At 39.6% G+C, this 14,320-nt stretch overlaps 1 protein-coding gene across 1 annotated transcript; it reads right to left on the reverse strand.

The window, feature by feature from the left end:
* Positions 1–738: 738 nt before the first annotated feature.
* On the reverse strand, positions 739–10,317 carry LOC4350807 (ABC transporter G family member 48-like). Its single transcript, NM_001423428.1, has 20 exons — positions 9,788–10,317; positions 9,572–9,692; positions 7,584–7,666; positions 7,410–7,494; positions 6,756–7,046; positions 6,561–6,651; positions 5,514–6,414; positions 5,266–5,426; positions 5,046–5,149; positions 4,742–4,907; positions 4,509–4,652; positions 4,262–4,368; positions 3,790–4,122; positions 3,389–3,679; positions 3,228–3,311; positions 2,835–2,968; positions 2,449–2,676; positions 2,162–2,333; positions 1,412–1,666; positions 739–1,316 (listed from the first exon to the last, which is right to left on the reverse strand). The coding sequence occupies exons 1-20, from the start codon at positions 10,207–10,209 to the stop codon at positions 1,047–1,049; spliced, it is 4,443 nt and encodes a 1,480-aa protein (NP_001410357.1). The 5' UTR covers positions 10,210–10,317; the 3' UTR covers positions 739–1,046.
* Between the last annotated feature and the right edge of the window lie 4,003 nt (positions 10,318–14,320).

Genomic DNA, 14,320 nt, shown 5'->3' on the forward strand with positions numbered 1-14,320 from the left:
TCACTGTATTACTTGCTTAATTCCATTCATTGTTACTCATATTTGTGATGGATACCACAAAAGATGTGTTGAGTGAAAAAAAAAATCGCTCGTTCTTCACGCGCACATCTCCTAAACTGCTAAACGATGTATTTTTTTTAAAAAAATTATATTGGAAAGTAGCTTTAAAATATCATATAAATCCACTTTTCAAGATTAAAATTAAAATAATTAATACTCAATTAATCATGTGCTAATAGCTCACATCGTTTTGCATATTTTCTCAATCTCCTCCTTTCCCCTCCTCTCAAATACACCCCGAGTTAGCATGGAAGCGGGGAGGTGAGTAAGCATGGTAGTTATTACCCTTATCCAAACCTTTGCCCTTCACTCTTTGGGTATAGGGTTTTGACCCAATAGATCGTCAAAAAATCAAGCACATATTCAAAATCCAACCTAAAAGGATTTTAATATGTGAATGAATAGCTAAATGGGCATAATTGCCGTCTCTATTAGTGCTAGACAACCCAACCATCTTCTCTACCATGCACAACCAAACTGCCTCCTCTACAAATGTCCACCTCACCCTCATTTGTCATGGTCAGGACCTTGGTGTAAGGGGTGTCAATCACATGTTCCCACACCCAACCTCACCACTAAACTTACCAATCACCATGTTGCATCATCATCTCGATCTAGTTATGGCTCTTGTGATGTGCACTATATCACAAAAGGAAGCAGAACTGGATTTTATGATCATGGGTGAGGTCCGGCAAGGTTAGGACGCAAATGAGAGGGTTTTTTTACACTTGTGGGCCAACTTTTACAATTCCTAGAGGTTTATACAATCTTAGGATGATCTATTGGTCTGCAAATGGAATAACAAATCACATCCATGGCTTAGAATAGCATTGGTGTGTATATAGATACATGAAGTGAATGTTTACAAACTAGAACAATCTACAAGCACTTCTAACTTAACTAAGTAATTGTGTAGTAGCCCTCTTTAGCTGCAAGTGGCAGTGGCGGCCAAAAATAATGTCACTCTATGCCATAACATACCATCTCTATCGTTTCTGGAAGTTGAAGTACTTGATGGCATAGCCAAAGATGAAGAAGAAAACGATGATGTAGCCAAAATGTGTGAGCACAACATATCCTAGGAAACTATGCCGCATCCCTAGGTTGTCCTCCAAGAATTGCTTCACTACCGTAGGGCTCCCACCGGGAACCGAAAGAACATCACCATTTTTACCAAACTGTGACGCCACAACACCATAGATGGTCCATGACACGGGGTTTGCCCAGTAGTACCACCTCCACCAAATCGGTATCAACTGCATCAACACACACCAAGTCGATAAGAGAACATAGCTAAGCTAGCTACTTATCAATGCATAACTGTGAGAAATTAAAACACTTTCTAGCTTACCGGCCTAACAACGAGGAACCCAGCAAAAAGATTCCAGAGAGGAAGTACAAAGGATATGAGAATGTTTGCAAGCATTGCAGATGGGGTGCATGCCACCAACATCATCCCAAACAATGTGAAGTAGTTGAAACTTGCTACAATAAAGAACATGAAATAGAAGAATTTGTCGGCTTTCCAGTCATATCCAATCATTGCATAGATGATAATAGTGTATAGAATCCCCTGTAAGATGTTGTAGATGACCTCCACGCATGCCTGCACGAATTGACTCTAAATTAAAAATCATGTTGTACCTTCCACACCCTCTTCATTTTTTTTGGTTGGTATGCAACCTTTACATTCTCAAACTCATTTAATATATTATTGCTTCATAAAATATTATGAGGTTCCCAGTAAAAAATATATTATGAGGTTTATATTGTAATTTTTTAATTTTATTTTCCCTTATATTTTGATCTGAACCGCAATTATTTATAACTATCTTTGATTAAAAAATGAGGAGACATTTTGATGAGCTCTTAGTTCACAAATGACCAATATTATACTAGTTTATTGGCGATGCCATTATGCTCGTTATATCAATATCTATTGCTCATGTTCTCTCCAAACTCTTTCCGATGCTTCTTCAATAAGTCAAAGCATAGGAGCAGTAGATATCCCATTTATTTGGAGCATAGTTAGTGCAACCAAAACAATCACATTTCACTCAATGCAGCTAACAACAGTCAACATGTTAATTTCACACATTACCTGAGCAAATGCATAGGACAATGAAGAGTACATCCCTGCTGCCCTTTCGCGGTAGAAGACTGTTCTTTCGATGGAAACAACAGGTTGAACTGTGATACAATTGGCAGCCCCAAGGAAGAAAGTTGCAGCATAAGTGGCTCCAAGCAAATTGAACAAATCTTGTTGTGATGATCTATTCATGTAAAACACAAATCAAACATATTTAAAAGCGTTAGTATGCCACCAAAGAGTTTAATATAGCATCACTACTAATTCCATCAGCATTGATGTCAAGTATAGGATCATACATCTTAGTTCCTTTTTGCCAAAATACCGTGCCAAAGACAAGGCCATTGAGCAATGTCATAAGATAGCGCATGGCATTGTATGGTGGATTCTTCCAATAAGAACGATATTGCTTCCAAAAGTTTGCAATGCATTGACTATAGAAATTTTGAGAATACTTTGTAGGAAATGAGAGATCTTGATATCCTGGTGGGGGAGTGCTCAATTCCTTGATTAGCTCTTGGTTTTTCCTGGGCATATTTATGAAAGTTGACCTTAATGTCAGTAACAAAATCGACCATAGTTGCTAATTTTGTTTGTTTGTTTGGGATCCAAACTAATTTCAATGTAAACAAGCATTGGTAGTTAAGAAAGTAACAAAAGGAGGGTTTCGATTGAGGCTACATACCTATAAAGCTCAGAATTAGCATAAATTTCAGCAAAATTTACATTAAGACGAGCCTCAGCTATAGGGGAGGTGACTTCTAGCATCCATGTTGCAGGATTATATCCTTCTGTTATCTTTGGAACACCTGGAACTGCCTGAAGGGTGAAAGATAATCTCATGTGATGCCACATATAGTTTGTTACACCTACAAATAATTATTATTTGCTAATCTTCCAAGATCATTGACCATATTTATGAGCAAGTCAGAACTTGGCAAATAAGTAACAAAAACATTTTTTTAAAATAATACGAGCATGATTGTGTTGCCATAATTCTAGTTTAGTAGGGCATAAAAGAAATATTTGTTGTTCACAAACTAGAACATGTATATTGCATTGAAAACAAGACATTCACCTCAAAATATTCAACTAGTTTATGGGAGTGGCGGCCGAGTTCACCAGCATAAATAACTTGCCCTCCCCTTTTCAATAGCAAAAGCTGGAGAAGAAACAATCGTTATTTATTTACATGAATTTTTTTTTAGAATTTCAAAGAGAAATAGCAAAGAGAGGGACCTCATCAAAAGACTCAAAAATATCGATGCTGGGTTGATGAATTGTGCAAACCACAGTGCGTCCCGTGTTGACGGTATTTCTCACGGTTCGCATGACAATTGCTGCAGCTCTAGCATCAAGTCCAGAAGTTGGCTCATCCATGAATATTACTGAAGGGTTTGCTACCAACTCCACTGCAATTGTGAGCCTCTTTCTCTGTTCAGTTGATAAACCACTAACTCCAGGAAGACCCACCAAAGCATTACGTAACACATCAAGCTCTACAAGGGACATGACTTCATCCACGAACATCTACATGAGTGAAGAGTTCAGTTAAATTTGATTAAATTACTATTTGGATGTTCACATATATAGAGCTCAGCAATACAACATCATGAGTGTGGAACATAGTTTAGTATTACCTTCCTCGTATTGGTGTCAACATCTGACGAAAGACGTAGCCAAGCAGAGTAGAGAATGGATTCATAGACAGTAACATTTGGTGAATGAATATCAGTCTGTTCACAGTAACCACTAATGCGTGCAAAAGTTTCTTGTTTCTTTGGATAACCAGAGAGGGTGATGTCTCCTTCAATTACTCCACTTGTTTTCCTTCCTGCTAAGACATCCATTAGGGTGGTCTTGCCAGCTCCACTTACACCAACTAATGCTGTCAAAACACCTGGTCTGAAAACTCCACTGATATCAGATAGTAACTGGAGACGGCTTTCTGTGAATCCTTGCTCTTTCATTTCCTAGAATAATTAACAATGAAAAACATGTTAGCCTCAGTTTGATTTTTAGCTGACATACGTAAATGTTAAAGTTGTCAAAGTGAGAATTCATATTTTACTATTTTAGCATGATTTTTCTGAAGGGGGAAGGTAAGCTTACTGTTGGCATATCCACATAGTAGTTTACATGGTTGAAACAAAGTGAAAGGGGTTGGAAAGGCAAGACAATTTGTGATCTACTTTGCTGATTTGTTGATCTGCTTCCACCTGTTGAATAAAATGTGTAAATTTTACCATGATGTAAAATTACTTAGTAAGACATCAGTAGTCATAATACAGATAATATACTTGAGCTTGATAATATTATAAAGGCTACAATCATATAAAATGGATAAATAAGGTCTCACTCATGGGGATTGACGATGTTGCAGATGTATTACTAGCTCCATTATTGTGTACAATTTGGGACATTTGTTGTTCATTTCTTGTTTTCATGTCCGTCTTATCTTCACTATCTTCATCTGAAACTATTGTGTTTGAGCTGCCACCAGCTGGGAGGAATAATTTAAATGAATTATAAGTATTGTGAATAAATATGACATCAAAGTAACAGCGTAATGAGGAAAGCAATGGTGCTTACGACTCAAGTATGTAAGGGCCAAAATGTATAAGATATTGAACACAACAAGGAATCCTATAAGGGCTCCAATGGAAATCCAAAACCCCCCATCACTAGTAATCAAGCCTTTGGATTTGAGAATAGCCTTGCCAACAGTTGGCTCATCAATTGTTGCATCAGTATTTGGCTGCAGCAAGAAAAAATGTTCTTCGTTTGTTAAAATGGCACAACATTAACAAGAATGAGATGTCTCGGTTTCCTATAAATTAATTTAGAGAGAGGAGAGAAACATCAAACATAATATAAGTTTCAGTAAGAAACTTACAATAGCCCATCTACTAGCAAGGAACTCATTGATTGATATTGCTTGTTGACTATACATCATAGGAGATGCCCAGTAACCCCAAATCCACCATGGCTTGATGTCATCTGTACGTGCCAAATCAAGGACATTAGTATCATCCATAAATATTAAATGGCCAATATTGATTCTTCATTGCTTATTCCTAGGAAATATAAATATATTTACATGGGAACATACTTACTTCTAGATATGAGAAATCCTCCAAAAATGAAGACAATAAGCAGCACAAACATCCCAAAAGTATTGGCCACAACCATTGTTTTCAAAATAGCACCAAGAAATCGGAACATAGCCATTGCCATTTGGTGAGTAACAAAGAAAGCTATAAATTGACGAAAGAACCTAAAATCAATATATAAAAGAACTCGTCATGAAGCTTTGTATGCAAATTTTAGCACTAAAACTAGAAAATGAACCATACAAATTTACCTTCCTGCAGAGGGTGCAAACCCCATCACATAGTATGTGAGCACAACCCATACCGCCGCCTCTACAAGAGAAACAGGAACTTTCAAGAGGATATTTGCTACTCCAAAGGTCCATGCAGGGAAGAACAAGAAATCTCTATGTTTGTAGAACACAGGAAGCTTCTTTATGGTCAGTTGTAGCTCAGCAAAGCCATTGAACAAGATGGTGATCAAACTAAAGGTGAGAGCCCCAAGGAATTTAGTGCCATCAGAGATTGTCCCACTAGGCATCTTTGTTCTGAGGAACACAGTCATGGACATGAAGGCAAGGATGATCAACTGGGTGACCTTGAAAATGTAGATGAAGGAGTTGCGCTTCATCAATAACCACTCTCTTGACATCACTGCCCTGAGTGACTCCCAACTGGATAGCCCATACTTGGTAGTTGTCAATGCAGCAGGATGTGTGCTGGACTTGTCATAAGGAATTTGCATCTCCTTCTGCATTTTCTGACCTACATGGAATGACTTGAAACGTTGTGCAAACTCTGGAACTGACACATACCGATACCGTTCTTGGTCATGGTACCAGTACTGCTGCTGGTCTTTCTTGGAAGTGACCTCTTGAAGGAAATCAGCGATTCCTTTCCTTTCAGGGCATCGGAAACCAGCATTTTCGAAGAATTCCAAGATGTTCTCACGTGGTCCGTGATAGACTATATATCCTTCTGATAGTAGAATTATGTCATCAAAAAGATTGTAGGTCTCCGGTGGTGGCTGCAGGAGGGATATCATCACAGTCTCATTCATCACATGGACCAAATGCCCAATATACTTGACAATCTCAAATGTGCTAGAGCTATCTAGACCGGTGGATATTTCATCCATGAACAATGCCCGTGCTGGTCCCGTTAACATCTCCCCTGTCACCAAGCAAGTAAAAAAAATGATTCTAGACAATTAATTTGAAATTAGAGCAAACAAATGGTCTAAAATTTAAACAATTGATTTTAATCATTGCAACTTATTCTACTGAAGTTATCATGGTTTGAATATTTTGAATGCATACCTGTTGTCACACGCTTCTTTTGCCCACCAGAAATTCCTCTAATCATCTCATCCCCAATAATAATATCAGCACAAATGTCCAACCCAAGTGCCTACACATCAAGGTAAATGAAAAAAAAGTGCATTTTCTTTTCTTTTATTTAATTTGCCTCTTGGACAAATATATATATAGGCAACAGATAGATCAGAATCTCACCTTGAGAGTAACATCTGTAGTGATGTTAGTTTTATGCCCTTGCACTGCAGTAGCTTTCATGAAAGCATCGATCTCAGGATCTGGCTTAATGCCTGCATTGCGCTCCCTTCTCGCGAGTTCCGCGAGCATGTCATATCTTGCACCAATGCCTAAGCACCGCCCAGAGAAATCCAATGTCTCTCTCACAGTCATCTCTGCATTATGAAGATCATACTGACTGACATATGCACTGGTCCTCTCAGGGTAGAACTCAGAAAATGTGTGTCCACAGTATGTGATGTCGCCGGACACCTGGGTTGGTCGCAATAGGATGAATGAGCATATGGCAGGAATGAGTTAACATGTACTCTCTCCGGGTTGATAATATTAGTCGTTTTGAATAAGGGTAAAGTCAAACTTTAAAATCTTTGACTACAATTAATTTTTAAAATATTTATCTTAAAAATATAAAAATCATATGTGTAGATTAGTCTTAAAAAGTACTTCAATAAAATCAAAATCATATATTTGTTGATATTTCTATATATATATTATAATAGAAAATAGTTGTCAAAGTTATTTTTTTGGAGACCGTGCTCTTGTCCGAAACGACAAGTATTATCAACCCGGAGGGAGTAAATAATTTACCAGATGAGTGGATTTGAGTTTAATTACCTTGAGGTTTTTATCAAGCTTCCCTGTAAGTGCTCGCATTAGTGTGCTCTTTCCCGAGGATGGAGGCCCAAGAAGAAGTGTCATCCTGAAATAAGAAAAAAGAACTATAGTTCAGTACTTCTTTTGAAAATACGAACATTTGGAAACTAGTACATTGGTAGTGTATGTTTCTACCTGGATGGCTTGATGATGCCACTAACATCTTGCAGTATGTTAATGGTCCTCTTATTTGAAGAACCAAATCGTCCAATGAGACCCTGTCCAGTAAACATCATCACATTTTCTATCCATCAAGCACACACAAAAATTGATTTGTTTTTGGACCGAAGCCCAAAAGATGATAGTCCACCACCATAACATATAGCTATGAAAAAAACATATTAGTAGGAAGTTTGGCACAAAGATAGGTCAATTTCTAACTTGGGCCTCAGGGAGATGTTCTGGCCTTCTTTTTTGAGCTTTTGTTTTGCCTGATGGCCCTCTGAAGAAGAAGTTCCATCTTTCACTGTTCTTGTTTAAAAATTTCTTTAAACGTCCTTTTCTCCTCTTCTTTTTGTTATAGTAAAACATATACACACCCACCACATTACAAACATATCGTCTAACACATGCTTAAATAGACGGAGCTCCATGCCCTTTCTGGTCGAGAATTTTTTGAAAAATCGAAGGAAAATTGATCAAACTCTTTGAGCAAATTAGTGACACACTGACACTTGCCCTCTAGTTTTCTTAAGCAAAACAACAAAGATGATTGATTGATTGAACTCTTCGATCGAGCCAGTGACACGGACTACGAGTCATATATGCGATAGAATATGCATATGAACCCTAGCTGTGCTTTGCTGGAGATTTTGCTTGAGATTTTGCAAGGCCATCTCCCATGTGCAGTGCATGCTTAAACCTAAGGGATTGTAGAAGATTTTTCTCCCTTTTTTTTTATGGAGGGATTCTAGAAGGTTTGACACATCTAAGCTGCCCATCTTTGCTTGCATGTGCAGGTGACGACTATCCTCGAATAAGAAAGGCACAAATAATCAATCTTGTTAGCTACTAGACATCTGTTTAAGTTAGATGCCACTGGACAAAACAAATAATAATTATCTAATCTTACTTTGTCTAAGAGTCCCATTATTAAATTACGCCCATATAATTTATAATTTATCAGAGGACAATTCAACCACTATTTCATCATTTCCGGTAAGAAAGAAGATCTAGAAGGAATCTGAGATAGATGTACTTAGATATATAGATATATGTTTTCAAGAAACTCTATTATATATATATACCACCAGTGATTAAACATATATTCTGCGTACGATAATATGTCATTGACAAATTTAAATTTTATGATGTGACGACTGCTATTAACTAATTCTCTCCTTTACATCAAGTTCTGTTACTCAATGGTTTGCCAGCCTCTGTTACGTGAGTTTACTTTTTCTTAATTATTAATATACCAGAAATTCCCTTTGTTTCTACAAATTAAATATCACAGGATTTTTTTTTTCAAAAATTTAAAAGGAATCGCTAACTGGTACGTATAGTATTATTTTAAAGCTATTTTATATGATAATATTGTACAGGGAAGACTTTTAATCATATCTAACGGACGGCTGTTGACTAATTAATTACTATGGCATACGTGGAAGAGAACCTCTCAAGTCTTTGTACTCCCTCCATTCCGAAGTATAACATCTGTAGGATTTGAATTTATACAAAAAAAAAATATAAGCATTTGCGGAACACTGGTTCCAATACGCGAGAATCTATGCATTTCAAGCCAATCAGGTTCTTACATGGATAATTCAAAATTTAAAACGTGACCAAACCAGATAACCGAAAGGGAACCTTTTCTTCAAACACTTGCTCTGGGCTTAACAACTTAGGCTATGCTCATCATATAAGGTTGAAAACTAATCTCACTCATTAGCGCATAGCTAATAACGTATTAGCTTAGAAAAAACTTATAATAGATTAATATGGTTTCTTTAAAGAAACTTCCCCATAAAACTTTAAAAAGAAAAAAAAACATAACGTTTATCAGTTTGTAGTGGAAAACAAGGGACTGCAAGTCGAGAAAGGGGAGTGTCGTTTGGCATTTGCCGAACTGTTGTTTACTAAAAAAATGTTTATATTTAGGAACGGAAGGAAGGAGTATATACCTGGAGGACGTTGGTGGCGGCGTTGGTGAGCGTGGGCAGCGCACGGCTGCCGACGAACACCTCCGCCTGGATCGACAGCTGCTCGTACCTCACCTCGATCGTCGGCAGCTCGATCCCCACCCTGCAACCAACCATCGATCAGCTTGATTAATGGAGCTATAGTTCAATTTCAATGAAGCTTTAATTGTACGAAATCCATGGCGATGCAATCCATACATGTCGATGCGGTCCCGGAGGCGGCGGAGGAAGCGCTCGCTGTCGTCCTGGAACACGCGGTCGAGGAGCGCGCGGCCGAGGTTGCCGGCGGCGAGCTTCTGGATGTCGACGAGCTCCATCCTCCCGTCCTTCGCCGCCGCCGCCGCGCCGCCGCCGTCGCCGCCGCCGTCGTGATGGAGGAGCGCGGTGCGGATGACGCCGCGGCGCATGCGGTCGTAGGTGGGGAGCTTCTCGAGCGCCGCCCACCGGAGGTTCTCCTCGTCGTCGTCGTGCCCCTGCTGCGACGCCGCGCGACCGAACGGGTCGTCCGCCTCCGCCTGCCGGAACGACTGCGAGATCGACGACCCCCAGCTCATGCTCCGCCGCCCGCTCGCCGACGGCGCCGCCGCCATCGCCGCAGCCGCCTCCGCCGACGACGCCATCCCAGATAGCGTCGCTAGCTTACTTAGCTAAATTACCTAGCTAGATTGCTAGAGCTAAGGCAGCATTGGAATTAAGCTAGAGAAATAATATTCTCATGTGGTTTATATAGAGATAAGTAGAGAGACACTGCCACATGCAGGGATAAGCTGGCTAGCTGGTCAAGCCATGAGCAGGTGAGCTAAGAGCAGACCTCACTAGCAGCCCCCTTTGAAATGTCCACATTTTTCACCATAATATTATACTCCCTCCATTATGTTAACACTGTTAATTATCTTGATATTTGACCATCCAGTTTATTCGAAAGTATTGTACAAATATTTTAAAAGTATAAGTCATATTTGAAGTAGTGTTTAAAATTTATGTAATTTCGGTCCCCATCAGCAAACACAAATCTCCCGAAATTTTTGGTTTATTTATCAAATATTTGTAAATTTGGTCAAATTCAGTTTAAATATGCTAAAAATTCAAAAAATATTTGGCTAAAAGATACCAAAATTTCTAAAATTTCACCCCCACCAGCAAAACCTAGGGTTTCGGAATTGCAAACCCTGACTTGAAGTAGTATTAATGATGAAATGAGTGCAACAAAATAAAAGATTTTTTAAAGGAAAACGTAAGAATTACCCCCCTCCCGAACTATCGCGGTCGGCCGAAAATTACCCCCCAAACCCGAAAACCAAACATGACTCACCCTGAACTTTCAATACCGGATGAATTACCCCCCTCGACCCAATCCAGAGTGGTTTTATCCTACGTGGCATACGCGTGGCAAACCAGTCAGCATTTTCTTTTTTAAAAGATGGTGGGGCCCACCTATCATATACTCTCTCTGTCCCTCTCTCCCTCTCTCGGCGAGCACAGCAGACGGCAGCTGCGGCGGCGTGGGAAGTGGGATGCGACGGCGTGGGAAGTGGGATGCGACGGCGACAACGTGGAATGCGGCAGCAGTGCGGGACACCGAGGCGGCAGTGGCGTGGGAAGAGCCGGCGGTGGCGTAGGGAAGGAGAAGGAGGAGGACCGGGCTGTCCAGCGGATCCCGACGCCACCAGGAGGGGACTGGGTTGTCCCGTGTCCCGCCCCGCCGCTGCCTCCGCGTGCCGTGTCGCCGTCGCGTCCGCGTGCCGCGCCACCATCGCGTCCGCGTCCCGCGCCGCCGCGGCCTCCGCATCCCGCGCCACCTCCATTCCCCGTCTCCTCCAAGCCCACCTCCGCGGCAAGAACGTTCGCGCGCCGCCTCATCGACCTCCTCCACTCGCCGCTTTACCTCCCGCGCCGCCTCACCATCTCAGATATCGTGGCGCACTAGTGGTCGAAGCCCACCACGGTGGCCTCCGAGCTCCTCTCCCCGCTCCTCCTCGCTGCCATCACCACGCCACCACAGCAACCACCCTCCAGTCCTCCTCACTGCCTCGCTCGCTAGCGTCCTCCTCGCCGCCGCTGCCGCGGCCACCATGGATGTCGCCTCCACATCCCATGCGGCCACCGCCGCCGCCTCCGCCTCCGCATCCCACTTCCCACGCCACCGCCGCATCCCACGCTGCTGCCGCCGCATCCCGAGCCACCGTAGCTGCCGTCTGCCGTGCTCGCCGAGAGAGGGAGAGAGAGAGAGAGAGTGAGAGTGAGAGAGGGGAAGGAGAGAGAGAGAGAGAGTATATGATAGGTGGGCCCCACCATCTTTTAAAAAAGAAAATGCTGACTGAGTTGCCACGCGTACGCCACGTAGGATAAAACTGCTCTGGATTGGGTTGAGGGGGGGTAATTCGTCCGGTATTGAAAGTTCAGGGTGAGTCATGTCTGATTTTCGGGTTCCGGGGGGGGGGGAGGGGGGAGGCCGACCGCGATAGTTCTGGGGTAATTCGTACTTTTTCCTTTTTTTAATAAAATGGATGGTTGAAGACGTATGTCCAAAATCAATAATGTCATATTTAAAAATAGAGGTAATAATAATGTCATATTTAAACCCCATAGTTCGAGCTTTATTAAAAACAAGAAAAGTCTCATGTTTTGTTCTACAAAAAAATATATCCAAGCAGTAAGATCTGATCTCTCATCTAAATTTACACGATGTACAGTAGATAGAGATCACTCTTAAAGAGTGACTTCCAGGATCTTACAGAAGGGCTTTCGTTTTAATAATTTTCAAGTTGCATATAAAACTTTTTGAATGAAGAGAGAAGAGATATATATAAGACCTCCTCGCTTGTTGTAGCAGTCCAACAATCAGGGATAAGTCTCTTTTTTTCCTTACAAGAGCACAATTGGCATGTCAAATCACTTCCGAAAGATGCACAATGTTTTCCGTCAAACCTATCCCTTATATTCCACCTATCATTAGAAACAGCCAACAAAAGCTCTGACTTTCATTGTGCACTTACTCTAATAGATCCAATTTAAATAAATTGGTAGCTGAATGTATGGAACTGATGGTAATAGTTCTTACTCAAATTAGTTTATTTCTAATAAAAACTAATAAAATTTCCTCATTGTAGAAGGATACCTCAATTATTAGTATTTTTCTTTTTTTAAACGATTCCAAGAAAACGGGCATTGTATGAAAAGAAAGGGCGAGAAAGAGAGAGAAAGAGGAGAGAGACAGACAGAGAGTATATATTTACTATTCCCTGATTCCCTCCGTCTCAAAATTAATGTAGTTTTGTATTCGGTCTGATGCCAAATGCCTAAATATAGGAAACAGGTTAAAGGGATAAACCTTGAAAAGCGGCGGTGGTCATATAAAAGCTAAGTCAAGCAACAGCTTCAGCCTTTCTGCTCTAGGCTGTGGTTAGTTGGATCCAAAGTTTGAATTTTAGTTGAAATTGGAGATAATGTGACTGAAAAGTTATGTGTGTATGACAGGTTGATGTGATAGAAAATGACTAAAGTTTAGATCCAAACTTTAGATCTAAACACAGCCCTAGTTGTTACCCAACACCTTATCTATTTCAGTGATTCTGGATGAACTTCCCCATGCATGCATGCATGGTAGATTTTTCCTGTGCAAAGACTCTTCTATTTTTTTTTCTCACACCACACTTTTTCATTTTACCAATGCGAAGCAGGGCTACAATCTCGAAAATGTGATTTTTGCCTTTCGGTATTTTTTTCCCGATTTTTTTAAAATTTGACGAATTTGAATAAACTTTGACCAAATTCAAAAAATTTAAAAAAACACCAAAATTTTCGGAATATGTGTTTGCCTGTGGGGAGGGGCGAAATTACCGAAATTTCAATCGCTGATACAAAATATGACTTGAAACTTTTTTCTGCCCCGCCAGGATGTAATATAATGACCCAGTTAAACTAGAGAGGGTTAATTAAGAATTACCCGTGGACTGTATAACAAAAATTCTCCCACAAACGTGGTGTTGGCGTATAACAGGGAAGTTCTTAATTAGTTTTTTTTTTTACCTCCGCTGCTAGCTAGCTAATGGTTTGAATTATCGGTGGTTCCCTACTCCATTTTTATATGGTGCTGTGTTGATCCTTTATATAAGTTTGACCATTAATTTGTCTTATTTCAAAAGTTATGTGAACATATTTGTTTTGATGTGATTAATTTTATTATTAATGGTACTTTAACCAAATCTTATAATTTTTTTTACATTTGTGTAAATTTTTAAACAAATAATTGATCAAACATATATGTTTAAAAATAAAAACGTCATATAGTTATATATTAAAACGAATAACATTTTATATCACATATATATAAATATATAAATACTTCCCTCAAAAAATATTATAAACCCAATACTAATACGTACAAAGCTGTACTCCTAATTTATATTATTAGTTGTTTGGCTTTTTTCTTGGTCAAATTATTTTTAACTCATTTCAATTTTTTTTTAATTTTGATCAGATTTGTAGAAAAATATACTAATATTTTCAATAAAAACAAACATATTATAAAATAACTATTCAATGTTAAATTTAATAAAACTAATTTGGTGTTATAGATGTTGCTTTTTTCCTATAAAATTGATCGAACTTAAAGAATTTTAACTCAGAAAAAATTTAATTAATTTATAATATAAAACGGAAGAAGTATATATATATATATTAATATATATGAAACATCAAGAAATAGCTAGCCGCCGCACCTACTACAGT

The sequence above is a fragment of the Oryza sativa genome, chromosome 11 (genome assembly GCF_034140825.1).
Source record: "Oryza sativa Japonica Group chromosome 11, ASM3414082v1".
NCBI classification, from domain to species: domain Eukaryota; kingdom Viridiplantae; phylum Streptophyta; class Magnoliopsida; order Poales; family Poaceae; genus Oryza; species Oryza sativa.